The sequence below is a fragment of the Thermoascus crustaceus genome, assembly GCF_041956765.1.
Source record: "Thermoascus crustaceus strain CBS 181.67 unplaced genomic scaffold VTN00scaffold_7, whole genome shotgun sequence".
NCBI lineage: Eukaryota > Fungi > Ascomycota > Eurotiomycetes > Eurotiales > Thermoascaceae > Thermoascus > Thermoascus crustaceus.
The window spans coordinates 786,205-811,802 of NW_027192533.1; the positions used below are offsets into that span (position 1 = coordinate 786,205).

At 50.5% G+C, this 25,598-nt stretch overlaps 9 protein-coding genes across 9 annotated transcripts; 3 read left to right on the forward strand and 6 right to left on the reverse strand.

Annotated features, from left to right (window-relative positions):
* Nucleotides 1-1,545: 1,545 nt before the first annotated feature.
* VTN00DRAFT_9293 (uncharacterized protein) lies at nucleotides 1,546-2,596 on the reverse strand (the record flags this gene model as incomplete). The annotated part of the gene is made up of 4 exons (XM_069436237.1): nucleotides 1,546-1,912; nucleotides 1,996-2,246; nucleotides 2,361-2,461; nucleotides 2,563-2,596. The coding sequence occupies 4 exons, from the start codon at nucleotides 2,594-2,596 to the stop codon at nucleotides 1,546-1,548; spliced, it is 753 nt and encodes a 250-aa protein (XP_069284878.1).
* A 3,315-nt stretch (nucleotides 2,597-5,911) lies between these two features.
* VTN00DRAFT_9294 (uncharacterized protein) lies at nucleotides 5,912-7,195 on the forward strand (the record flags this gene model as incomplete). Its single annotated transcript, XM_069436238.1, has 4 exons — nucleotides 5,912-6,029; nucleotides 6,091-6,433; nucleotides 6,537-7,093; nucleotides 7,152-7,195. The coding sequence occupies 4 exons, from the start codon at nucleotides 5,912-5,914 to the stop codon at nucleotides 7,193-7,195; spliced, it is 1,062 nt and encodes a 353-aa protein (XP_069284879.1).
* Nucleotides 7,196-8,354: 1,159 nt separating this feature from the next.
* VTN00DRAFT_9295 (uncharacterized protein) lies at nucleotides 8,355-9,441 on the reverse strand (the record flags this gene model as incomplete). The annotated part of the gene is made up of 2 exons (XM_069436239.1): nucleotides 8,355-9,164; nucleotides 9,271-9,441. 2 exons carry the CDS (start codon nucleotides 9,439-9,441, stop codon nucleotides 8,355-8,357), a joined length of 981 nt encoding a protein of 326 aa, XP_069284880.1.
* An 853-nt stretch (nucleotides 9,442-10,294) lies between these two features.
* VTN00DRAFT_9296 (uncharacterized protein) lies at nucleotides 10,295-10,864 on the reverse strand (the record flags this gene model as incomplete). The annotated part of the gene is made up of 1 exon (XM_069436240.1): nucleotides 10,295-10,864. The coding sequence occupies one exon, from the start codon at nucleotides 10,862-10,864 to the stop codon at nucleotides 10,295-10,297; it is 570 nt and encodes a 189-aa protein (XP_069284881.1).
* A 1,549-nt stretch (nucleotides 10,865-12,413) lies between these two features.
* VTN00DRAFT_9297 (uncharacterized protein) lies at nucleotides 12,414-12,693 on the reverse strand (the record flags this gene model as incomplete). Its single annotated transcript, XM_069436241.1, has 2 exons — nucleotides 12,414-12,425; nucleotides 12,487-12,693. The coding sequence occupies 2 exons, from the start codon at nucleotides 12,691-12,693 to the stop codon at nucleotides 12,414-12,416; spliced, it is 219 nt and encodes a 72-aa protein (XP_069284882.1).
* Nucleotides 12,694-13,413: 720 nt separating this feature from the next.
* On the reverse strand, nucleotides 13,414-19,070 carry VTN00DRAFT_9298 (uncharacterized protein; the record flags this gene model as incomplete). Its single annotated transcript, XM_069436242.1, has 4 exons — nucleotides 13,414-14,778; nucleotides 14,828-17,941; nucleotides 17,996-18,953; nucleotides 19,003-19,070. 4 exons carry the CDS (start codon nucleotides 19,068-19,070, stop codon nucleotides 13,414-13,416), a joined length of 5,505 nt encoding a protein of 1,834 aa, XP_069284883.1.
* Nucleotides 19,071-19,505: 435 nt separating this feature from the next.
* On the forward strand, nucleotides 19,506-21,824 carry VTN00DRAFT_9299 (uncharacterized protein; the record flags this gene model as incomplete). Its single annotated transcript, XM_069436243.1, has 1 exon — nucleotides 19,506-21,824. One exon carries the CDS (start codon nucleotides 19,506-19,508, stop codon nucleotides 21,822-21,824), a length of 2,319 nt encoding a protein of 772 aa, XP_069284884.1.
* A 156-nt stretch (nucleotides 21,825-21,980) lies between these two features.
* Nucleotides 21,981-23,872, forward strand: VTN00DRAFT_9300 (uncharacterized protein; the record flags this gene model as incomplete). Its single annotated transcript, XM_069436246.1, has 7 exons — nucleotides 21,981-21,985; nucleotides 22,439-22,629; nucleotides 22,698-22,737; nucleotides 22,861-22,919; nucleotides 22,985-23,044; nucleotides 23,117-23,200; nucleotides 23,268-23,872. The coding sequence occupies 7 exons, from the start codon at nucleotides 21,981-21,983 to the stop codon at nucleotides 23,870-23,872; spliced, it is 1,044 nt and encodes a 347-aa protein (XP_069284885.1).
* Nucleotides 23,873-24,472: 600 nt separating this feature from the next.
* On the reverse strand, nucleotides 24,473-25,437 carry VTN00DRAFT_9301 (uncharacterized protein; the record flags this gene model as incomplete). Its single annotated transcript, XM_069436247.1, has 2 exons — nucleotides 24,473-25,366; nucleotides 25,432-25,437. The coding sequence occupies 2 exons, from the start codon at nucleotides 25,435-25,437 to the stop codon at nucleotides 24,473-24,475; spliced, it is 900 nt and encodes a 299-aa protein (XP_069284886.1).
* Between the last annotated feature and the right edge of the window lie 161 nt (nucleotides 25,438-25,598).

The following is a 25,598-nucleotide window of genomic DNA, read 5'->3' on the forward strand; positions in this document are numbered from 1 at the left end:
CTAGCCTATATATAGAGAGATAAAGCAGAATATAGCCATACTTCCTATAAAGGTATTTGGCACCTCTTCGACAGCTAAGGGATGTCCCAGAAGCTTCTGGCTGATAAAGATCTTTGACTTTTTTTAAACATTAAAAATATGTTTAGATTTCACTATGTCATGTCTTGAGTCGCTTTGAAATACATAGGAAACACACCTAATGAAGAAGTACACACACTTCTTTTCTGCTTATGTACTGCATGTTGAGATACCAGATCCGGGCATACTGATAAAATTTATGAGACCCATGCATCAGCAGCGGTCTAAAATTAGACCACTAAATTTACCTGTCTATCTATTCATCACGATTGCAGACCTACTACTTACAGGTTTGTTTCCAACTACTTCCTGACCGACGACCAACCCAGCAGTCAGTTTCGAGGTAGCGTGATCTTGATCTTATTAACTATTAGGCGTAAGTTAAAGTGTAATAATAACTAATGATAAAGGAGAAGTTGTGAGTCCCATTCCCCTTTCCTCCCCTCCCCTCCTCTCCTCTGCCCCCTTGGTAGACCCTGCTAGATCATTTGTCTATTTTGCATTTTACTACGTGCATGAAACTTCCTTCGGTTCTAAGGAAATGAAAACCTCGCACTATTTCCAGCTGATAGGCGAGGTAGGCAGTGGTGTCATAACTCGTCTCGTCATTGATTGATAAATACCTAGAACAGTCTGATGCCTATATACTTTTAACCTACCTGACATCCAATCTGCAGAAATGCCATCCTGCCCTGTATCTCGTTAAATACTTTGAAGATCTTCGTGAAACAAACTGCTCTGTCCTTTTCCTCATGAGTCACTGACTCCTTTTGCCACTTTTCTCCTTGCCTTCATTATGCATTTCATTTTCGTGTCTTGTCACCTCGTCTCGACGGATCAGGTCAGATCACCCGGCGATCCTGCGCCCCAGAGAGAATGCATGTCGGCATATCTCATAGACGATATACATGCATAGTACAACAAACGAACCAAGCATCGAATTTATGGAATTTGCTAGACCGAGCCTGCATTGCGTCATGACACCAAGTTCATGATTAGCGTATAATCAGTAAGTATGTCAAGAGAAACAATAGATAGATATATAGATATAACATTATCGCATCGAAAAAATGTATATGTGCAGTACACATGGCGAGGAGCTTTCGTGTCCACGCATTTATTTGAAGCTGGAGAAAGCATCAAGCATATCTTGTTAAGAAATCATGCCAAACTGAGAATGTAAATAACTAGGTAGATAGATAGTATCGAAGTATATTCAAAGCAGGTACATGAGGGAATCCAAGGGCATTTTGTCGTCGTTGTCGTTGTCATTTTTCTCCCGTCGGATCCATACGCGAGGAACGTAGCCATCCGTGCAGCCGTAAGTTCAAGTCGATCATATCGTATCGAGATATGACATAACACCCCATTTCATATCATATCAGGTCGGAAGTTGAAAAGAAAAAGAAAAGAGATATCGGATCTGGTCATGCAGACCACATAAGTATCGAATCCAACCAAAAAGACTTACATAACAACACAGCACGCTTTCTCCAGCTTGCGCAGCACCCGCGGCAGAACCGTCTCGACGATCTGCTCGACCTCGTCCTTCTGTTCCGGCTGGGCCTGGACCTGCTGTGCCTGCTGTGCCTGCTGTGGCTGTTGCTGCGGCTGCTGGTGCTGAGGCGTAGTGTGATATTCGCCGTCGTAGTGCTGAGGCTGCTGGTAGTGTTGTTCGGGAGGCATATCCGCTGGACCTCCGGTCAGGTTGACGTAGATGCGGCCGGCATTCTCCTCGGTCGCATACTGCAGACCAAGGTCGCGACAGACCTGCTCAATGCGTGGCTTGAGCTTCTGGACGTGGTTCACGGAGTGGTTGCCTTTGCCGACGATGCTATACACGATGAAATGCCGGTGTATCAGCACTCGATAAGATAGTGCCATGTCACGCCATGCGCGAGTAAGGGAGAAACTCACACGTGGAGATGCGTCTGTCCATGCTCCCTCGCATATTTGATACGCTGCTCGAGGATTTCCTCCGCCTCCTCGACGAACTGCCCGTGAAGATCGATCGTGTCGGGTGGGACGCGCCCGTTGGCGTTATTCTCGCGGAAGATGAACTCGGAGGCCTGGCGGTTGTACTCCTCCATCTTGCGACCGTGCGCCTTGCCCTGCTCGGACAGCTCCTTGGCCAGCGCGCCATCACCATTCTCGTAGGCTTCGCGGGACTGTTGTTTGACGCAACGCGCGAGTTTGTTAGATACTGCTGTAGTTGTCCGAGTTTTAAACGGAGGACTTGGGGAAGATTGTGGCTGATGGAGTAAGGTTGCCTTGTCGCGCACCCTTTCAAAACATGACCCGCGCTTCGCGGCCTCTTGTCTGGCAAGGTCTCGGAGGCGATCATACTCCTCCTCCACCTCGCGGTTCTGATCGTGGTTGAAGGCTGCGCGCAGAAATACGCGGTAATTAGCATTTATCGGTCGGTTTCAGAGCGCCTGTTGGAGTCGACAGAGGAGGAAACCCTGGACGGGGTTTCGCACTCACCCCGGTGGCCCATATAAGACATTTCGTGCGACATGTTGGTTTCGCGTCGGCATCAAATGTCTCTCTATACACCAGCTTGCGTGGATTCACAGAAGATCAGGAGAGACTCGGGCGCAAACGATGCTGGACGCGATTAGTGTCATCGCAGACCCGGGAACCATGGTGAAAGCCATGGATGGCTCTGCCGTGCTTGCACGTGGCCAATCACGGGCGGCGGCAGGGTGGGCTCTCCGATCGCGCTAGAGATCTGGAGATGCGCTGGAGATCAGGAACGCCTGCGTTGGTCTCGTTGGGCTGGTTTTTTTTTAGTTTTTTTTTTTTTTTTTTTTTTTTTTTTTTTTTCTTTTTTTCTCTTTCCAGCGAGAGATCACGCCCTCAGTTCCTCTGAGATGTGCAATGTCGATGCGGAGTCGACGTGTTTGTGCGTGACCCCTAACCTTGTTGGCCTCGGTGGAAAGTCTGTCGAAGGGCCGCTTTACCTTCTCGAGGTCCCGATGCCATGGTTGAACCCGTCCATCAAAGTGAACATAAAACAAGGGCACTTCAAGCAACATGCAGCAATATGACAATTCTCGTGTGCCGCATCCGACAATGCGTGGCCCCGTATGGAGCAATCACTTGCAGGGTAGACGACAATTAGATAGGGGTACACGGTGGATACGCCAATCTCCGTAGATGATCACCCTAGGTAATACAAACGGTGGGCTGTACTCCGTAGAAGCAATGTCTGGGCTGAGGCCGGTAGGCCACGCGTGTTGTTATTCAAATCCAGGAAAGTCTGTAACACCTGTTCGATTAGCGACGGTTTCGTAACGGCTGGCGCGACGTTAGCATTGCTATTTTGAGATCCAAGCACGGAATCACACCACAGAGTGGTACTACTCCGTACAGTTCCCTCTGATAAGGAGTACGGATGTTACAGGCGAGAAACCTTGATCGGTAATGGTGGACGTTGGGGCGGATGTGCAGGAAAGTTTATGTCTATACTCCATACATTGATAGAGATGACCCATCATCGCTGATATGTATTTACTGCAGCTGCGGGAGTGGCAGTACTGAATTCGCACGCAGAGAAATGGACACGCACGGCATGGATAATGCGCATATCGTGTAGGCGCATCTGACCAGTCCACATCCAGATGAGTAGAAACTGCTCGAGTCTTGACGATCAAAACTCAAGAAGACCGAGATCATCTGCAGCGACTCAGAGGCTCTTGTGCGTGTTTCAGGATCGACTTATCAACTGCCCCTTGCTGGAGAGCCTTGGCAACGGGTGCGTTCACGTGACGGCCCGGGTTTTCGGCCGCCGATTCCTCACGTCTCATTCTCAGTCTCCTCCAGACTCCACGTCTGCAGCGTCTGTCTCTTAAGCTCGCAGCATTTGCCGTTAGTGGGATTTCTCGAGTTAAGCTTAGTGCCCGACTGCCGCTTCACAGGCCCAAAGTGTACTAGAACTCGAACTGCTTCGAACACACTGCTCTGCCTGACGGCGCTTTTCTACCAAGAATCGCAAAAGCGGCGACGCGTAGTAAGGAAAAAGGAAGGGCGGAGTGGAATACAGCCGAGGCACTCCGTTCGACTTTACTGCAAATGGCAGTGGAGATCAGAAAGACGGTTCGGTCGATAGATTGCCCCGTCCGGAACTGCCACGAGGGAATCTGCTTGTAAGCGTGCCGAACGAGATGGCGGTCTCGCGATGGCCAAGACTAAAGCAAGCACTGGAGAGTTGGAGCGACAGACGGAGTGTTTGAGAAAGGATAGTGTCCGGCAGAGAAGAGTGCCAGAAGCACCTAGGAGGGTTAGAACCGGCTCTTGTCTCCGCAAAGTGGAGAATAAGAGGGCAGATCAACTCGTCGAATTTTCTCCGGTGCAAACCGGCAGAGAACAAGAAGCTTTTGCAATGATGTTATCCGTGGTCGTCAAAGGGGGCAGCACCGCCTCCCGGGAGGGTAAAGGAGGAGGCGAAAAAAAAGAGGTCCGCGGACCAGGGAACCAGGAAGAGAGAGCCGATACGGGCGCGTGTTCTGGAAGAGGGATGGAAAAGCCGTCGGGACTGGAGGAAGAAAGATCCCAGAGCCCTGGTTTGCTGTGCCCCTGGCGATCTGGTTCCGGCACCAAGGGATCCGCCGTACTGCAAGCTACCGACATCTGCCATGCTGCTTTTTGAGTCTCTGCTGGCATGACGGGAACTGGCTGCAAACCGGTGGCAGGGCGTAGTTCAGGTCCTGTCACTTGAAAATCCTGGGAGTCTGGGACTCATCGCTAGCTGGTTCTGAGACCTCCGACAGCGTGCGAACCGCGTGCGCATGGCTGATCTGATCTGCAGATGACCGGGGGGGTTGAGCAGTTATGAGAGACCAGGGGCAGAAACACGCGATGAGACTCCCTGAGACCAGAGCTTAGACGAGACTAAGCCCGCGAGATGTTGTGATCAGGAGCCAGCGCGGGCTGGGAGTGGCTGAAGCCTCCATCAGACTCTCTCAGAAAAGAGGAGACTGCTGTTATTGGATGGGAAGACAGCCGACCCCTTGCGCCGCCCTAAGGGAGGGCCGCGCCGGGCCACGGGACTCCTGAGTGCAGGCCGTATCCAGCGTGCTGCCGGTCCACAGCGTCCCCATACTCACCCTGAGCGACCCTGCCTGCCTTCCCTGCCCTCCCCCCCCTCCACCCAATCTAATCCCCAACTGCCTATCCCAGCGCCGTCCTCTCGCTCTCCCCTTCCTGTCTCTTTCCACTCCTCTTTCTCTCCCTCTCTCCTCCCCTCCTTCTATCCAATTCATTCCTCTGGCTGGGGACGCCGTGCAGCCATCTCTTCTTGTCTGTCTTCATCCCACCTCCCTTCGATTCTTGCCATCGTTTATCTGCCTCAGCCGGGTCTGGATTCTCCGTTCTTGGCTGGACTTTTTCCCTTAACCTTACACCCGCGGAGCTTTACTGTAATACCCCTTGAACTCTGTCGACGCGCTCCGCTGCGATCCTTGAACGGGAGGAATGTGAGTAGTGCTTGTCTAGAAAACGTCGATTTCTTCCCCTTCGCAATCCGTGTGGTCACGACAGTCGACCGGGCGCCCTCCCCTGAAAGTGTTGCTGCCTTTGCGGCTGTCGCAGCCACTGGTCTCCTGGCGCCCTGACCCCCCCGTCCCGAAACGGCACCACCACCGAGCGGCCTTTCAGCGTTTGTACGACGTTGAGCCTCGTCCGCATTTCGCATCTCACTGCATCCCAATCGCCTTTTCTGACGCTGACATTTCGCTCTCGTTAGCAGACTCGAGTCGACTACCCCCAACACAGAGAATAATCACCCCCCTTTACGAGTAATACAGATACGAATCGATAAAAAACCGCCAAGATGGGTTGCGGAATGAGCACTGAAGATAAGGAGGGGAAGCAGAGAAACGAGGAGATCGAGAACCAGCTGAAGCGGGACAAGATGATGCAGAAGAACGAGATCAAGATGCTGCTGCTCGGTACGCATCCTGGCGGGTGATGACTCTTTTCTCCGTGTGGCGACTAACTGATGGAAAACAGGTGCTGGAGAGTCTGGTAAATCGACGATTCTGAAGCAGATGAAACTCATCCACGAGGGCGGCTACTCGCGAGACGAGCGGGAGTCCTTCAAGGAAATCATCTACAGCAACACCGTCCAGTCGATGCGTGTCATTCTGGAGGCTATGGAGTCGTTGGAGCTGCCCCTGGAGGACCAGCGTGCCGAGTACCACGTTCAGACTATCTTCATGCAGCCCGCTCAGATCGAAGGTGACAGCCTGCCTCCTGAGGTTGGCCAGGCCATCGCTGCCCTGTGGAAGGACGCTGGTGTCCAGGAGTGTTTCAAGCGTTCTCGTGAATACCAATTGAACGACTCTGCTAAATAGTGAGTGGCCCTGTCCCAGCGCTGAACTGCGGCGGACTTGTTATCGCGTCCTGCTGGTGATTGGTAATCCGATCGGTCCCGCCATGCTGACATTGCCATGTAGCTACTTCGACTCCATCGACCGCATTGCCCAGCCCGACTACCTGCCAAGTGACCAGGATGTCCTCCGTTCGCGTGTTAAGACCACCGGTATCACCGAGACCACGTTCATTATTGGCGACCTGACATACCGTATGTTCGATGTTGGTGGTCAGCGTTCTGAGCGTAAGAAGTGGATCCACTGCTTTGAGAACGTCACCACGATTCTGTTCCTTGTCGCCATCTCCGAATACGACCAGCTTCTGTTCGAAGATGAGACTGTGAACCGTATGCAAGAAGCGCTCACGCTGTTCGACTCCATCTGCAACTCGAGGTGGTTCATCAAGACTTCGATCATTCTGTTCCTCAACAAGATCGACCGCTTCAAGGAGAAGCTTCCCGTCAGCCCGATGAAGAACTACTTCCCTGACTACGAGGGTGGTGCCGACTACGCTGCTGCCTGCGATTACATCCTCAACCGCTTTGTCTCCCTTAACCAGGCTGAACAGAAGCAGATCTACACTCACTTCACCTGTGCCACAGACACCACCCAGATCCGGTTCGTCATGGCCGCTGTCAACGGTACGTACTTACTATCCTCACGATGAATGTGGAAACCGAGACTGACTTGCACGTGCAGATATCATCATCCAAGAGAACCTCAGACTCTGCGGTCTGATATAATGAACACTACTTGACTGGTGAGGACATGTGTGAATTCAGATCATATGCTACGTGGCTTGTAATTCGATATTACTGTCGTGTCTCCTTTTTCCCCCTTGGACGTTTCTGCTTTCATACCATACCTTGTTGCGATCTTATTTCTCATCAAAATACTGGCGTTGAGATTTCCTTTGCGTCGTTTCTTTCAGTTCGAAACGAATCCGGCAGGCTCCCTGTAGCACCTCCACCAACACCAGAGACATTATCCCCCCAATAGCACGGGGCAGGGGCATCCTTCCACAATGAGCTGCGGGGTATTTATGAATGTCTTTTTTTATTTAATTGGCCCTCCTAACGCAGGAGTTAGTGCCCTTTCAGCCTTGGTCATCTGAATGGGCATCTCTTTTCTCCCCCTTTACCTGTTGAAATTTTTGTGCTCTTCATCCCATCTCTCTTTATTGGTCTCTTTTTTTTCCCCCTTTCATGTGTTGATTTGAAGGCTGGATATCATATCCCCCTCGCGCTCATCGTCATCCATCACGTGTGTACCCGAACATCACTCTTATTTTTCCTTGGTCTCTCGGTTAGAAAGCAATGGGCGACAACTGGGCAAGTGACACAAGGGGAATGACAGGATACATCGATTATCATGTCTTTCTCGTGATGTGTCATGCCATGTCGGTCGTTGGGTTAGTCAGAGTTTGAGGAATGTGCAATACAATCTGGTTTTCAGTGTTTTGTGTAGTAATAGTTTCGACGTGTTCAAAAGCCCTAATGCAGGAAGTTCGTGTTATTGATTATTCATCTCATGAACTCAAATAAGGTATTAGTTCTAATATGGTACTATGCTACTTGCGTCTGTCTGCATGCTTGTCCCTTGACAGAGACCAAAAACCAACGTGACATCAGGGATATCTTATCAGGCTAAAGTTGACAATCAAACCACCCATAAAACGCCTCAGCCGGTGATAACACATGGCAATGGGTCCGTACAGTAGAATACAATGCGACCACACCCACGCCCTCGTCTCGTCTCTTTCCCCCTTCCCTCCCACGAAGACAGCATCCCAAGCCAAATAAATTTATGACACAGGATCAGTATCCCCAAGTCCCCCAGCTTTCACTTTACTCACACATCAAAAATCAACATCCCCATCACCGAGAGTCCGATTTCAGATTTTCAGAACCTCAACTTGGGCCCCAAAAACACAATCCCCACCGCCACGAACCACAGCACAAAGATCCACACGTACATCATCACCCGTCCCCACCACCCTCTCCCCTCCGTCATCCGGCGCAACATCCCCATCCGCTGCCCCGCGGCCTCGAGGCCCGTCACGTTTCGGTCCAGTCCTTCGACGGCGCGCGCGAGTAAGGGTTTCTCGGCCTCGAGGGACCGCTGGAGGGACTGCGAGGAGGATTTTAGTTGGGAGGCGAGACTGAGGAGGGAGGTGGTGAGGGATTCTTGTTCGTGGAGGTGCGTGGTGAGAGTTTGTTCGGTGTGTTGGGTTTGGGTGTATGAGGTGCCGGTTGCGGTTGCGGTCGGTTCTGGGGCAGGTGGGTGAGAAGGGTGTGATGGGTGTCGGGGACGGTGGCGGAGAGTTGGGGATGGCGTTTCTGTTGTTGTTGTTGTTGTTGTTGCTGTTGTATCTGTCGTTGTTGTTGGAGGTGGGATATTAGGTCGTTCCTCCTTGATCTCGATCTCCGATGTAGTTTGACTTTCTTCCTCCTCAGTCGTAGCTAGCAGATCTTCCTCTTCCTCTACCTCATCCTCCTCGTCGGACGTCATAACCTCTCCTTCTATCTCTGGAGTAGTGGTCGCGTGCAGCTCCGCATCCGCACTTATCCCATCAAGCCGATCCTTCAACAACTTCAGCGTCTGCCGCTTCCGCGCGAGATCCGTCTGTCGCTCGTGGCGCCTGTCGGGGCGCTTGATCTTGGGTAGGGACTTTTCGAGCTGGAGGAGGAGGGAGCGCGCGTATTCGAGGTTCTGCCATGCAAAGCGAAAGTCAGTTATTGTATACTTGTAAACTACCTAGCTCACAGTACAAGACAGAACGTAAGGAAATTAATTAGGAGGAAGATGAAAAACATACCGCTCCAACCCTCACCCGATGATACTGTGACCGCTGCAGCGGCTTCAGGTCCGCCGAGGGTGAGAGCAAGTTGTGCTCCAGCCGCGCAAGCAGGCGCGCAAGGTTGACGGCCGCGAGGATGTCGGAGTCGTCCCCGTCGAGGGGGTGGTGAGCGAACGGTGTGCGCGTCATTATTGTCGCGCGCTGTTATAATTATAAATTTCCCTCTCTCACTTTCTCTCTCCTGTCCCAGAGGAATAGGGAAGGGACGTGATGTCGTTAAGACTCGCGGCGTCGAAGCTCCGCTGGCATGACAGTGATTTGTTGGAGATGTCATGCCAGGCGATTGATACCAAGTTAGTTGACTTTGTTGATGACTAAGCTTAGATGCGGCGGCTCCAGAGTACATACCGTACAGTGCTACACTCTGCGGCTCCGCAAATCCAACCAATTCCATTCATTGTTGTGGGGTTTTGTTACGGTAAAAGTTACCTTTCTACTATCGTGTACCTTTTGCTTGGCATACATCTTCAATTTAGCAACTTTGTAGATGTTCCGGACCTTCAAGATGGAAGCTCATCAAATGGTTAGTATTTGCCTTCTGATAATGATGGTCATATCTTGGATGCCGGAAACATTGTTTGTCGAAAGTCATAAAGTGATGTACAAGAAATAATCCTATATATCTTTTCAGCCAGGAGAAACTAGGTGCATTTTCTCTTCATCCAGTGTGATCGCTGAGGTAGATAGGTCATAAATCATTTTCATGGACACGTCTTGGGAAATTGCACCTTAAGATGAGATGCCTTCCGATAAATATTCTAAATACTATGCATAGCTTTATAGAAAACCATGCTCTATGCTGAATTTTTAGGAAGCACCTGCTCATTCAGCATAGAGAGGAAGTCGTAATTCGTAATATCATCGACTCGAACGGGACGGAAAGTACATTAAAACTTGAGCCGGGGGAGAAAATAACGTGTGAATAATAGTGTTGAAGTCCAGAGGTTTAGACTGGTGCAACCACAACAGAAGTTTGCTGCAGCTAGCTGTATTCGCGAACTCGCCGTTTCCATGTCCGGCCACTGTCTGCTTCGCGCATAATTTGCACCGTTTCACTGCGCTTCTGAACTGTCTGTTGCGAGCGCTCATCGATGCCGCTCGTGTCCCCGTCTGACCCTTGTTCAACTGGTACCTCTGGGTGCGCGGATGACTGATTGAATGCGTGATAGTCTCTGAGCTCTGGCTGCACTTGTCGTTCCCTCTCTGAAATGCACGTGTTCTCTCGGTTTTGCTTTTTTGCCAGAGCAGCGACAGAGCCACTGGTTGGAACAGACGCAGAGTGAGGTGATGACTGAGTAGACAAGGGACGGAGAATATCACAAGCCGATGGGAGGGGAGCTGTGGCAGGGTTTGAGACGTCTCCCGCAGTCGTGCCATCATTGTACATGTTCTTCTCACAATCCTCATCCGAAATCGCAGATTGTGTGCTCGAATAAGGCACCCGACGCTGCCGCCTTATCCGCTTGAGAAGTACGACGAACAGTGCCACAGAAAGAACGGGGTATAATTTCCACAAAGAAGACATCTGCAGGTTTTCCGGAACGGCCGTCATTCCGTCGATATGCCCACAGCGGTTATCCTTGGGCACTCAAAGTGGGATAGTCTCAAGAGAGTTGTCGCTGCCCAAGTTTCCACCACAGTGCTTGCTGGCTGCCTATGAATGACGATGATGCCGACGCCTATTTCTCATGGTCAATCGGGAATTAAGAAGGGAATAGAGAAATACCGGGAAGAAGAGCGCGTCCACCAATAACTGCAGAGGTGGACGGCATTCCTCTATACACAGCTGGGAACTATGCTCGAATTGGGGGCGGGGGGAGGAAGCCAGATAAAGAGTAGTTGTGGAGTAGTTGATGGTGGAAATGATTATCTTTCGAGGATATCAATAAATAAAAGCAACTCATAAGCAGCGAAAGTCAACTTGAACGGACATAGTTGCCGGCGCAAGGCGAGTCCTGCAACAAAGGGCATTGTGTGTAGAAACACCAAGCGTGAGACCCCACCGCTCGCGAAATGCCAACGTAATGAGAAACCATTACCACTCCAAAGGGTTAACTCTCCCAAAAGAGGACATAGATCGATCACGATGGACCGATAACTCGTAAGTCATGTGTGCTACAGCAAGCAACAGCGTGTTGCAAAGAGACAAACCCGATGCAGGTTTCAGCTCTGACAATTCAACGCCACATGCGATTGAACCCCTAACAGATCAATGTGAGTATCTTCAGAGTAGACCCCTCCACTAGGGTCAACCTTAACTTGATATGAACCATACAGATGCGGTATGCAAGAGGCCAGACGCGGCATAAGGCTCGCATTGACATGGACACGAGAGCCAAAATCTGCCACATGGGGAAGACAACAGAGGCGCGAATGGAGGACCGAGATGCACATTACATCTCCTTGAAGGGCAACCGGTAATATCCAGTTGAATGACCAGAAACCTTAGTGATCCTTATTAGAAACCATATGACCAAGACAATATGCAAGAGGCTCTTGTCGAGCTCGACTGGAAAGTGGGGTTCCTAAACAGGAGAGATATGGCAAAAAGGTTGCGAATAGAGAAGGGGGGGAGGGGGGCGAATCCGACCCATGGGCCGCTCGCCTGCCCTACAAACACTTCTCAGCTCAGCCAGCCTGAAGGCTAAAAGGACTGTTGAAGGTTTCACCGGTCTCACTCCAGGCCTCCTGAGACATGGACAGAGCGGTGATCGACAAGTCCGTCTTAGGGCACTGTCCCTAGAACTCGCGGAGAGCCGGTTGCACGCCCAATCGCGTCCGCGGCGATCGTTGAGGCTGAATGAGATCAGCCCTGACGATGGCGTTCTCATCGATCAGATGGAGGGGCCAGAGTGCGGTGTCTGGCGGCTGTCGAGTCGATGTTACGGGCCGGGCGTTTGGCGCTAAGTCGGGTCTCTCGGGCCGGGAAGAAGAGTGGCGCGCGCGGTGGCGGCTGTGGCAGAGTGCGGCAACCGGACCTTCTCGGCCTCCGCCAGGACCCGGCTTCGCGATGCCCCAGAACACCGTCTATCTGCACAATGTCGCGTCGCCAAGTGTCGTCCCACAACGGTGGCTATGAAGATTTGCCTTTGGCCCTCAGATTAGGTAGGTACCTAGGTAGGTACGCTACATTAGCAACCCGTCCAGGATGTACAGTGCATGGATAGTACCTACCGTATGTGGAGTTGGGAGGGCCTGGAATTTCAAATGGTATGCAGGAAAAGTAGATCCCAAGCGCTTTTTAAGACAATAGCTGTATATCTTCCCACCCCCTGTGGCACAGGAGATCCCCTCCGGAAGCCGGTATACGTAGAACGTTATCGGAACAATTTCACCTGGAGAAATTGACCAATTGTGACCTGGCTTTGAGATTGTAGCCATTGGCTGTCGCAGAGGGGCTATCTCGAATTCTGTCCAGATGGGTTTTCAGCATGGGGTCCAAGAAAATGCCGCCACCCCGATTCTTTCCACGACCAGACGCGTATTCTACCATGAATGACCCGGGTGATATATCCTCCTGTCTTGTGGCGTTCTAACTCAGTTTTGGGACAATGTAGGCTCGAGGATAGTTCGTCACTGTTCCTATTCGAAATTAAACACATGAGCACGCGGAAATCGATAATCAGGAACTTGTGGTCCGGGTTGAGGCAGGAGCTGGCTCATCCGTATGTGCTAGAGCAGGTTCGCAACATAATCACTGTGCGTGATCTTGACGCGTTTGGGCACACCGGTGGCCCCATTCTGAGTACCTAATTGATGCCTAATTGAGTGCAACAGCAGCGGCTGAGGAGGGGAATGCGGAGAAAACTTGGAATACCTAACATTGCACTGTGGAGAAAGATGGGTGAGGTTGCGATTCATGTGCACAGCGGCCTGCCACGTGATACTACTTCACACCTGCATGAAACATCTATATTATCTCACATCTTAACAAAGAAAATTCTAAATCAACATGTGATTCTCTGTTACCTGGAGCTTCCTAATTCAACATTAGATCATTACAACAGAGGACTTCTATCCAGGATAACACTCCCACCGTTCACTTCAACTATACAGGATGAAAGCCAACGCCAGTTTAATGTTGCAACAATTGAACCAACGCTATGCCTCTTCGCTACCGCCCAGACAGACGAGTGCCCCAGTTAGTTCATTTACAATTTTCTCTTCCAATCGGTTTTCTGAGCCGGAAGCCGAGCTGACTGGCTTCTGTCTAGCCAGTTCAAGCTCCTTTTCGCTCGTGGCGACGATGCGGGCTCGAAGACTCTGCCGCCTTCCTAGCAGCTCCTCGATGTCGTCCTTCACATGTGCCTTATCCCACTTGAGCTCCTGGATGGACTGAGGATCGATACCAGCACTGGGGCCTGCTTCTCGGAATCTTTCAAGGATAAAAGAGATCAGGGCCAGAGAATATGCCTCTGATGCCATACTCAAGCATATCTTCTTTGCTGGCTGCGCAGAGGCAACTGTGGCATGGACCCCGGCAAAGCACTCAGAAGCTCGTTTGAGTTGCCCTTCAAACTGATTGAGGAACGCGGAGACTTCTGGTGCAGCTCGGATTACATGATAAAGCAGGTTAAGGCAGAGAGGGAGGATCCCACCAGTCCAGATGGCATATAGCCTTGGTACGGGGTCGAAGGGCCCGCAGCCCTTAGACTGCCGTAGAATGTTTGTCAAGCGGCATGTTGATAGTTTCATGAGCACGGCTTCGACAGCAAGATGCTCCGCTAACATTGGCACGGAAGATAGCTCAAGCAGGAACAGCAGGCTGAGTTCTCCGTAGACCGGGTCACCTTCGACTGTCAGCTGATCTGACCAAGAGAATAATGTAGTTGCATATCGAGCAGTATCATTGTCCTCAATGTGAAATACAATCTGCTCGTACACTCGATCCGCATTTTTCACTTGTAGGGCTGTCTGAAGAATAGCGGTCAATATGGCAAAGTCCTTGGGAGAGCATTTCTGAGGTTCATCGTGCAAATATGTGGTAAGCGTCCGGAAACCTTGTGCGACCACAACCTTTACGATTTCGAGGACGAGGGATAAGTCTGACGAAATCTCTGGTTTTTTGCTGACAGCCTCAGGCGACGCTCGAGAAGGCCCTGCAAGATGGAATTGAAGGGCGAGAAAGAGTACATTGAGAAGTGATCGATAATACTCAGTGTCGTCGTTCAGCAAAGCGTTTTCATATGTTGCACCGCGAGCACGCATGGCTTCCCAGACGACGCCAAGTAAGCCGAATACTTCAGCGCCTTTTGCTCCAATTTCCACGAGTCGCAGAAGCAGGGCTAGTGCAAAGTCAACTCGCGCTTGTTGAAGCCTGTCAAATAATGCCTCCTGTGGAACGTTTCTAGTATTTGCGATGAGGCAATTCCGAACGACTAGTGCCATAGACTTTTGCACTTCCCGGTCGGGCATGAAGTCTGCGCAGTGCTCGATGGCGAAGAATTTCCAGCTATGAAGAAGACTCTGCAAGAACGTTAGACAGAAGAATTAACTTGTTATAACTCATACGTACCACTTGAGCTTCTACAAGCGATAAGTTCAGATTCGCCCGTTCGAACTCCTCAGCAAAGCCTTGGTTTCGTTTTCCGGTCCAAGCAAAATCAAATGAGAGCAGCTTTTCACCCAAATTCATGTCATAGTAATAGTTTCGCCCGAGCGAACGTGGTTCCAGGGATGTCCTTTTGAAGTCGAGGAGCTTGCAGCCGGCGTATTTCATCTCAAAGTTCCTTTTAAGGTTTGCGTGCAGCGACGCATTATAACCTGCGACTTCAACTGCATCCTTTGCAAACCAAGAGACCAGTGGGATTAGTGTCTTGAAGAATGTTCGGTCCCTAGCCTCTTTTGCAAAGTGCAAGTAGACCGCGCAAAGATCAGCCGTAACCGCCGCGATTCTGGTAGCATATATCTGGTTGAGTGTTGATAGGCTACCTATTTTCAAGTTTGCGACATAATTGATAAGGCCGTTGAACAAGTTAGGATGCTTTTTCAGTTCTGGTGTTGCCCACGGCCAATTTTCCTGAGAACGTGAAACGAACTCAAGCAGCGACAGAGCAACTTGCGGGTCGACTTGTTCGATCTTTCCCAGCGTGTCAAGCGCGAATTGGAAAAAGGGAGTTCCTCTCATGGCCGGTGCCTTAGTCGTGTCTTCCCTCTGCTTCAGCGATTTGCGGGGAGACGATCCGGTAAGAAGATACACAGCAAGCCACTGCTGACGCTTGCTGACAAAGGTGGATAGTAGTTGCCATATTGCGATAAACAGTGGCCGGTTCTCTAGCGGTTTGTCAAACTCTGAAAGTATATCGAGGAAAAGGCACGATGATTCGGCACCGAGATGGCCAAGTAACGAGGGCGGCTCGTTATCCGGATCTGATGCTGCACTTGAGACCAAGAGATCGAGAAGCGAGATGACCGGGAGCCGATAGCGGTCGTGAAGGCCATAGAGCCTGATGAGAATTGGAGTCGCCTTGAATAATTGATCTTCTAATAAGGAGATAGAGGAGCCAACGAGCTGTGCTGCCTGCACCAGTCTAATGGAAAGCTTCATCGTTGACTCCAGCTGCTTCTCCATAAGAGTTAGCGGACGGAGATATATAGTGGAAGCAGGAGTCTGAAGGCCATCGAGAATTATGCGAAGAATTGGGTTGAATGGCAGCTCGTCATTAGACTGTGGCCGAAGAACAGTCAGAATGTATGTTGCCGAAGCGGCAAAGACGCCGGTTATCTTTGAATCAAGTTTGGCGTTGTCGTCGGTTGCGTATGCGTAATAAAGGATTCTCTCGAAAGTATCAGCGAGTAGAGTATTTATTTCCAGCCTTTGTTCCGGATCATTGAACCTCCAGTTTGCGTTGCTATTGTAGACCTCGACCATTGTTCGAACAAATGTTGATAGCACGTTGCTCATGACGTATGAGGGCACACCAGCACTCCAATCGACTGCGTGATTTGACTTGGACGCAACACGGTTTGTTGTTCTCCTGATTGCAGCGTGGGAAGCGGCATCGTCCACTATAACGTCGAGTAGATGTACGCAGCCGAGTAGGAATGGGTATTCTCCAGACGTTACTTCGATTGCGGATACTACCGCAGTCAAAACGCCACCTTTGCCATCTGAACCAAGAAGACTACTGCGAGCAAGTAATGGCCACACTCTGCTTGGCAAGATCGCAATCAGTGCATGAATGAACTGTAAGCAGGCAATGGCGGAGTCAAGCGATCTGCGCGCACCACCCTTGAAGTTAATGCTTTGCAGGTTACGCTCGAAAATGTCAAAGATCACAGAGACAATATCGCCGTGACGAGAGAGCCCGTCACTAGCCATCTCTAGGATCTTCCTTGCATTAGAAGAATCCTCGCTCTGTATCGGACTAGCTTTGGCGGTGACTATGAGATCAACGAGTAAACCTATTATCTCTGTAACCGTGTCTTCATCTGAATCTGCAGAGTGGTTGCTATTATCAGCCCAGTCCTCAAGCCAGCTCCCTAGGAAACTTAAGAATGAGTACTGATGATTCCACATAATAACTGCCGGCTTTGATTCAGATACAACTTGGCCAATCGTTGCAGGTGGAATCTGCGATGACGATGTGACAATCAGGGCGTTCTCTGTATTATAGTCAGACCTTGGCCTCGGGGGCCCCTGCTCGATCATAGGAAACGGTTGAACAAGGGAAACGAAATTCGCGTTTTCATCTTCCCGGATGGTCTCATAGCCTTGGAATTCCGACGAGACAACCTGCGTGAAAGTATCCATAGGCTCAACCTCGCTGAGAATTGCTGGAAGACCATCATCTGCTACCAGACCCTTGCTAGTTAGGGCGCGGCATATTTTCAGAAAAGGAACTGTTTCATAAGGAAATCGAGATCGTGCAACGCGAAATATTCTGTCCATAAGGACACTGTCCTTGTAAAAGATAGACCTGGGGTCGCTGACATAGTTTGACAGTTCGTCAGTACTCCATGTAGACTGAAGTGAAGACCCTGTGAGAATGGCTAGAACAGCCTCGACGATCTCCGGGATGTAGGTCAAAAAGTTCGTGCTGATACGGATGAGATCTAGCAGCGCAACTCGAACCCAGAAGTCCGTCAACTTATCGTCTATAGCCGACATTGAACCGACTTTAGTGGCCAGGGTAGTTATCGCATCAAACACTCGGCCCCTCTCGGTGGCACCCGACATCAACACTGTAACGGAGTCGTCGCCATACTTGGGGCTTCGCGCACAATCCAGTAAGTCCTCGTACAATGATTGCTCAGACCCACGGTTGGGCGATGAAGCAGGAGTGTTAGATTGGAACGAGTCCACGGCAGTACGGAATTGCTCCAATTCCCGAGTTTCCTTGGCGGTGAGTGCTATTTCTCGCATGGTACACAGGATCAGTCCCCACGCAAAAATAGCAGGGCTCGCGCTCATCAGTCCAGCGCTGGCGGCATTGAGAAAGATCTCATTGATCTCAGAAATGTGCTCGCGAGAGAGGAAATATGGGGAAGACCTGGCGGGTCTCCCAGCCTGCTGCTGCGCATTGTCAATGATGAAGGGTATAGCAACTGGAAGCTTCAGAAAAGCAAGAGTTGTCACAGCGACCAGAGCTTGGAGAGGCAGTAACAAGGTAAACGGATCGTCGCAGGGCTGTACAAGCTTTATTAGCGGCCGGTCATGTACAGACTTGGGAACAGCACTCACCACACGCAGCGACTCCAGAAAACCATAGTCAGCCATGAGACGTAGCCAAGATAGCAGAAGCTCTGAAGTTGGGATAGTAGCAGATGCTTGGAGCTGGAGGAAGAGAATCTGCATAATATGAACGATCTCTTCCACCAACGTGGTCCGCCATGTATCTTCGCACTCTTCGTTGCCTTCTGCGGCACCTAACCAACCACCGTCACCCTCCAATTCGGAAATCCGGGAGCGGATTGCTTTCACGCATTCTTCGAGGAATCGAGAGTCTTCTTCTCCTGCTAATTTATCTTTGAAAATAGTCGCTCCCAGGTAGCGGAGGCTATGTTTCTCCGCCGTCCCTGCATTGCTTCCCTGCGTTCTAACAGGCGCGGAGTCGTTAGGAATGTTGTCGCGTAAAGACAGACTCAGTAATTTCCGAGATGTCTTCAGGATATGGCTTCTTTCAGAAAGGTAAAGAAGCCGCAATCGCAAACGTCTACGTTCCACCGAATCAAATCCTGAAGCATCGTCATCCCGACCGGCGGTTTTCTTCAGCACATCCGTCACACGCGGTCCCGCTAGAGACACTCGAAAGTTATCGACTCCTGCCGCGTCTTGTAGACTTGTTACTTCCTCCTCTGAAAACCCGGCCAGAAGCCGTGTAGTAGGTCGGCTCTGCCATTCCAAAACAGTAATGCGAAGTGCGCTAACTTCATCGATCGCAGCCTTCTGGCTCAGCCACAGGGTGTCCGCCTTAATCTCATCCAAGTTAGATGAGGCTTGAGGAGATGTGTTTACATGGATCGCAGCAGTTTTCGATTCGAAATCGGATTTGGACTTTGGAGAAGGAGGGACGAAGGGATTAAGACTCCGAGAGAGCAGGCCGATGCTCTCGGGGTGAGATAGAAAGGGGTACAGACTTCCTGCATCATCTGGATGCTTTTCGGGGTCGCAAAGATAAAGGAATGCTCTCCTCCATGACCTGGTATGATATTAGTTTCTCTTCAGGCCATCATCAGACGTCAACATACAGAAGCTGGGCGTCCCCAGAAAAGCACTTGTCCAGGGACGGAAAATAGGCTTCCGGGATCGGAGCCATTGGTAAGGCAGCTATATCATTATCTGAACCAGAAGCAAAAGGTCATGAAAGGAATATTTAAAAAGAAAAAACTGTGATGGAGGAGAGCACTGGGGAGAGCTTGGAGCTGGAGCTGCAGATGGAGATCTTTGGAGCGCTGCTACATCAACATTGAATGCCTAACTGGGATTAGCGTGCTTGCACGAAATTTTGGTGTTTGGTTTTTTTGCATTGCAAGCCCGTTCGGGAAAGCTACCCGAAAGTCCGCCGCCTCATCTCCGATGCGGGCAGGGCCGTAGGAGGTCACTGTCAGACTGTCACTGCGTTCGCAACCATCAGTTAGTCAATCCGTCAAACGAGGGGTCCGGCACTGCAACCTACAAGACACGGCAGTGCGTCGTCGAACACCCTCTGACCATCCCCAATCGTTTCCTGTGCGCGTCACACAAGTTCACAATGACGGTCTCAGGCTCCGGTCTGGTCGACTACTCGCCCCACCATCCCACCAAGGCTGAGAGACTTGACAGCGCGTCTAATCTCATTCTCATTGACAATTATGACTCCTTCACTTGGAACGTGTACCAGTACCTTGTGCTGGAAGGCGCAACGGTGACTGTGTATCGCAACGACAAGATCACTCTTGACGAATTGATCGCAAAGAAACCAACACAGCTGGTCATCAGCCCCGGTCCGGGTCACCCTGAGAAAGATGCCGGCATCAGCAACGCTGCGATACAGTACTTCAGCGGCAAGATACCCGTGTTTGGTGTCTGCATGGGCCAGCAATGTATCATCTCTTCATTCGGTGGCAAGGTCGATGTCACAGGAGAGATCTTGCATGGCAAGACCTCAACGCTGAAACATGATTCGAAAGGTGTCTACGCGACCCTGCCCCCTTCCCTAGCGGTTACTCGATACCACTCGCTTGCCGGCACTCATTCTACTATCCCCGACTGTCTGGAGGTCTCGTCCTGGGCTGAGTTGGAGGGGAATGGCGGCAAAGGCGTGATAATGGGTGTCAGGCACAAAGAACTAGTGGTGGAGGGCGTCCAATTCCACCCTGAGAGTATCCTCACGGAGCATGGACGTACCATGTTCAGGAACTTTTTGAAAATGCGAGGAGGCACTTGGGAAGAGAATCGACGCCTGAACGATCAGCAGGCGCCTGCCGCTACCGTCAATGGGGCCGCAGCAGTGAATGGAGCTGCAAAGGCGGATAAGAAGACCTCCATACTGGAGAAAATATACTCTCACCGCAAAGCCGCAGTTGCAAGTCAGAAGCTAATTCCGTCTCAACGACCTGAAGATCTGCAAGCCGCGTATGATCTCGGTATCGCGCCTCCTCAAATATCGTTCCCTGCCCGCCTCAGGCAGTCGCCATATCCACTATCGTTAATGGCAGAGATCAAGAGGGCGTCTCCGTCCAAAGGTATAATCGCGGCGTCGACTTGCGCTCCAGCTCAGGCAAGGAAATATGCTATGGCCGGAGCTAGCGTTATTTCGGTCCTCACAGAGCCGGAGTGGTTCAAGGGAAGCATCGATGATTTGCGCGCTGTTCGCCAAAGCTTGGAAGGTCTGCCAAATCGGCCCGCAGTCTTGCGGAAAGAGTTCGTATTCGATGAGTACCAGATTCTAGAGGCGCGGCTCGCTGGCGCTGATACTGTGCTTCTTATAGTGAAGATGCTCAGCGTCGAGTTGCTCACAAGGCTGTATCATTACTCTCGGAGTCTGGGGATGGAGCCTCTTGTTGAGGTCAACACACCAGAGGAGATGAAAATTGCCGTTGATCTTGGAGCCGAGGTGATCGGTGTCAATAACCGAGACCTAACGAGCTTCGAGGTTGATCTTGATACGACAAGCCGATTAATGGACCAGGTACCCGATAGCACGATCGTCTGTGCTCTCAGTGGTATTTCAGGACCAAAGGATGTCGAGGCTTACAAAAAAGACGGTGTGAAAGCGATTCTGGTTGGAGAAGCTCTCATGCGAGCGAAGGATACCGAAGCCTTCGTTTCTGAGCTTCTAGGTGGCAGTACGGAAGAAATTCCTACTAAAGCAGAACTTCCCCCTCTTGTCAAGGTCTGTGGGACCAGATCTCCAGATGCAGCTCGCGTCGCTATTGAGGCCGGCGCTGACCTCATCGGTATCATACTGGTTGAAGGACGCAAGAGACGTGTTTCAGATGATGTTGCCTTGCAGATTTCGCACGTGGTGAAATCAACTCCGCGACCTTCGGTGCCGTTGCTGGAAGGCGCAAAATCCACTTCCGTGGACTACTTTGAACATTCGTCAAAGATTTTACGCCACCCTACGCGCGCTCTCCTCGTTGGTGTCTTTGCAAACCAGCCTCTGTCTTATGTGCTGGAGCAGCAGCAGAAGCTTGGTCTCGACGTTGTGCAGCTCCATGGATCGGAGCCCCTGGAATGGGCGAGTCTGATACCTGTTCCGGTGATTCGAAAGTTTGCGCTTGCAGAGCCAGGCATTTCTCGCAGAGCTTATCATGCTCTTCCGTTGCTTGACTCTGGCTCAGGAGGGACTGGGGAGTTACTTGACCTGTCTGGGGTCCGAAAGGTCTTGGAGGGCGACAATGGATTGCGCATCATTTTAGCTGGTGGGCTGACTCCTGATAATGTCGTCGATGTAGTCCAAAAGCTGGGCAGTCTAGCCGGGAGAGTGGCCGGAGTGGATGTCAGCAGCGGAGTTGAGTCGGAAGGTTCTCAGGATCTGGACAAAATCCGCGCCTTTGTGACGGCCACAAAAGGTATCCGGCGTTGATTTGGAGTTGGGGGGGGGGATCGCAAGATCCGAACGAAGCCTGCATCTTCCACGATAGCGGCAAAGGGAACTTTCGGTGATGACTTCTGTACATGAGTCTTACGTGCACTGCAGTTAATGATACTTCTACATGACACTGCGTAAATAAATACCAGAATGACGTCTAGTATTTAGTAAATTTGATGTTTGCACCCAGAGTACATTTCTCTTCGATATAATTCCTTTCACCCCCATCATCTGGGCCACCCAATTTCCCTCAGTTCCTGATTGCTACACCCTTCCCTGACCCCTCGATAACCACATATTACTCGAACTTCAGTATACCCATGACATATTTCATTCGATAGTTAAGCCTTCTGTGCCTACTTAGGAGCTTGCGATTTTGGTCTTATCCAAACACAAGCATAGTTCAATGTTCACTAATAAAGGTCCCTTTTGCAACTCGACAACTTTCGCTCGCTGCAACTTTGTAATTTTAAATATCGGCCCTTCTCTTTCCTCTTCATTTCTCTTTCTGCCTTTCTTACTGTGACTGAAGACTTCCATTCCCCTACTTCGGCCCCTTGGTCCATTAGAAGCCCATTATTCCATTGCAGCTTACAACACTGTCAAAGGAACATCTTCACGGGAGTGGGCAAGACCTTCAAACATATCAATGCCTGCTCTGCAGGTAATTTTGGCGACAATGGAGACAAGATCCCACAATGGATAAAGGCGAACGGGGGCACTTATTCCAAGGAAATCACCAAGGATGTCACCCATCTTATTACTACGGAGGCTGCATTCAAAAAGAACGTCGAAGTCGGTAAGCTTTCCTACACTTCTTCCGTCTGTCGTTATCTAGGCTCCCGTTGCTGATCGATTCTTCCATAGTGCGAGAAGCCAAACTGCTGAAGAATATCAAGATTGTTTCGTAAGATTGGCTGGAGGATTCCCTGACGTCCAAGACTTGCAGGCCGAAAAGAGAAGGGGCCTATCTTTGGACCAAGATTCTGAAGAAATCCAAGAAATAAAATCAACAAGGCGCAAAGGCTAGTAAGGTGCAGAAGTCTACGAAGACGGGAAAGGCTACTACTCGCGGTGGAAGCGGTATAGGTATGTATTTGACACCCCATGTCTTTGACTGAGAACCACTTATCTGAATATTAATGTGAATTTAGCAAAATTCATAAAACGCTTTGAGAAGGGTTCCCGTGCCCTCATGGATGAGATGGGGGCCAGTACGTTTTCTCTTCATGCTCCATCCTGTGTACTTGTTCTATACACATGCTGACATTCCTGGGTAACTCCAGAGGGCTATCATCTCTACACCGACAGGAGGACTGGGGTGGCTTATTGTGCGACACTTGTTCGGCCATCACTCACACCAAGTCAATGTAGGTCTTTCTCATCCATCTTCACCATCACTGGCCACCTCGTACCATGACAACATCCCCTTGCCAGGGTCGTTTTCGCACCCCTATCCTATCTTCGAAACCCCGACCCTTCCCCATCATCGTTTCATCCGCGTCCCAATCTACAAGCCATATGCTCAGCAGCTCCAGCTCTACGAATTAAACGCTGAACCGCACGTGTATGCCACCTATATCGAGTACAGTCGAGTCGGGACATCGGCCTCAGACCTTTTGGCTCCACCTGGGAGCACCTTCGAATTCGCAATGTCCGCTTTCAAAAAGTTCTTCAAAATTAAGACAGGGATGCGGTGGGAAGAAAGGGTGAATGACAAGCTACCAGAGCCGAAGAAGGACGCGGAAGGAAATCCTCTGCCCGAAGATGAGGGCTCGTTTCGATATGAGCCTCCTATGGGGCTTCTTGCCAGTCTAGAGATGAAGATCGAATCGTCCATGAACATTAAAGATCCTTCCAACAAGGAGTGTCTGCCTTCTCAGACCACGGGTCTTAAATCTACTACGTCGGAGCAGCATCAAGAAGACCAGGACAAGGATAACGGTAATGAAACGGCCGTGGAAGAGGATCATGACGACGATAAGCGAGATGTCAAGTCCGTCAAGGGTACAGATGAAGCATTACCAGGTTCCTCGCAGTAAGATACCATGGTTCTCGATTGACCTGGAACATCAGTTGTGGGGTGCGGGAAAGGAAACTGCATATGAACGCTCTTTTTTAACGTTGGAAATCAGCGGTTACACCATATTGCGTCTTGCTTGATATAATCATTGGCGCATGCGCATTTGCTTTACTATGCACAAATGGTTGGAAACGAGGATATTTGGGCAGTGAGACAGCAGCTCCTTCTCGAGTTAGCTAGGTTGAGCAAGCTGCATTCTCAAAAGTGGTTCTCTTTGAGCAAGGTGCTTTTTCCTGGTGTGTTTTAGATATCAAGTCTCTAGAAAACGACTCTTCAGCAAACATTTCATTTTCCTTATGTTAGATCAATGCCCTAGGGCGTTCCGTCAATGGGCGATTTCAAACCCTTAAAGAGGCCTATTGCTAGGTTGATGCATAGCAGTCCTTAGAACGAGCTTTCAACATAATACATTAACTGTGAGACCCGCAATCCGCATACGTTTTCCTTGCTGGGCTTCGACCTGAACACCATAATACGCCGATTCTGCTTTTTGGATATCATACAATGATAGTAAAACCAATATCCTTTTCCCGCATAACCCTGGCAAAAATAAAGCCATTCAGAGATAATCCTTCTTTCTGCTGGTCCGCGTGTACTGCGTAAGAGCCCATTCGACGTCGCCACCAGCATTCTTCTCCAGTGTTCCTCCTCTGATCTCGAACAATCTCATGGTCATACGAGGCCCGACTTCCGCCAATTCGACATCTTTGTATCCGGTTTTGACGAAGACATGGTGGCGCACCTCGATACTATCCTCCCTGTTCATAAATGTGACCACTCTGTTCCCCATTTTGCCAGGCTCGCGTGGTGGCCAAAGATGCTTAAGGATCTGAACGACACGTTTTCCGAGTTTCGTTTTGAATCCCTCGAAGATCAGGTGTGGGTAGCTCTCCGACACGGTTCCGCGCATGGCATTGGGGATATCCGCGCGCAGGACGACATTATGTAACGAAAAGCTTGCTGTTGGACCATGTGGAAGATGCGATATTGTTATGGCAGTTGGAGTACCACGGTGTTCGTGAAGGAGGACCATATCAGTCAGCTGTGCAGCGTTGGCGCTGGCGACCATGTCCTCGAGGACGAGAGTACCGCGGTTGAGACGAATGGAGGTCGGGAGGAGCAGGCGGATCTCTTTCGCAAATGTGCTAAGGCGTGCAGAAGGATTACGAGAGGTGGTGACGAGGGGGCGGGGGTCAATGAGGCCGGAGGTGAGGGCGTATTCATCATCGACGTCGAGAAGGTCGGCATCCTTATTCTGCTTGTCGTTTGACTCTAGGGACTCATCGTACTTGAAGTCTTCCCGGAGCTTCTTATCATTCGCTATTGACGGGTCGAGAGGCTTTCCCGACGCCAGAGAAGCTTTCAGCTTTGCGCGCTTTTCGGCGATAGAGGCATCGCGGAGAAGCAGAGCTTTCCGGTAAATATAATCCCGGCGCTCCCGGGCTTGACGGCGCTGGGAGCTTGTTAGAATTTGCTTTTTTCTTCTCTCTGCATTTTCAGAACATCAGTAGGACTTACAAGCATTGCTGTGGAACAATATAATTTTGCCGGAGTTTGTCCTGTAAAGAACCGGTGGTTCTGGACGCGGGCCATTTTTTTGGCGATAGAGACTGCGTCTCTGGTTCGTGGCGGCGGCCGGAGAGTGGGATTTTCCGCTATCGATTCGATGAGCGCAGCCACCACTT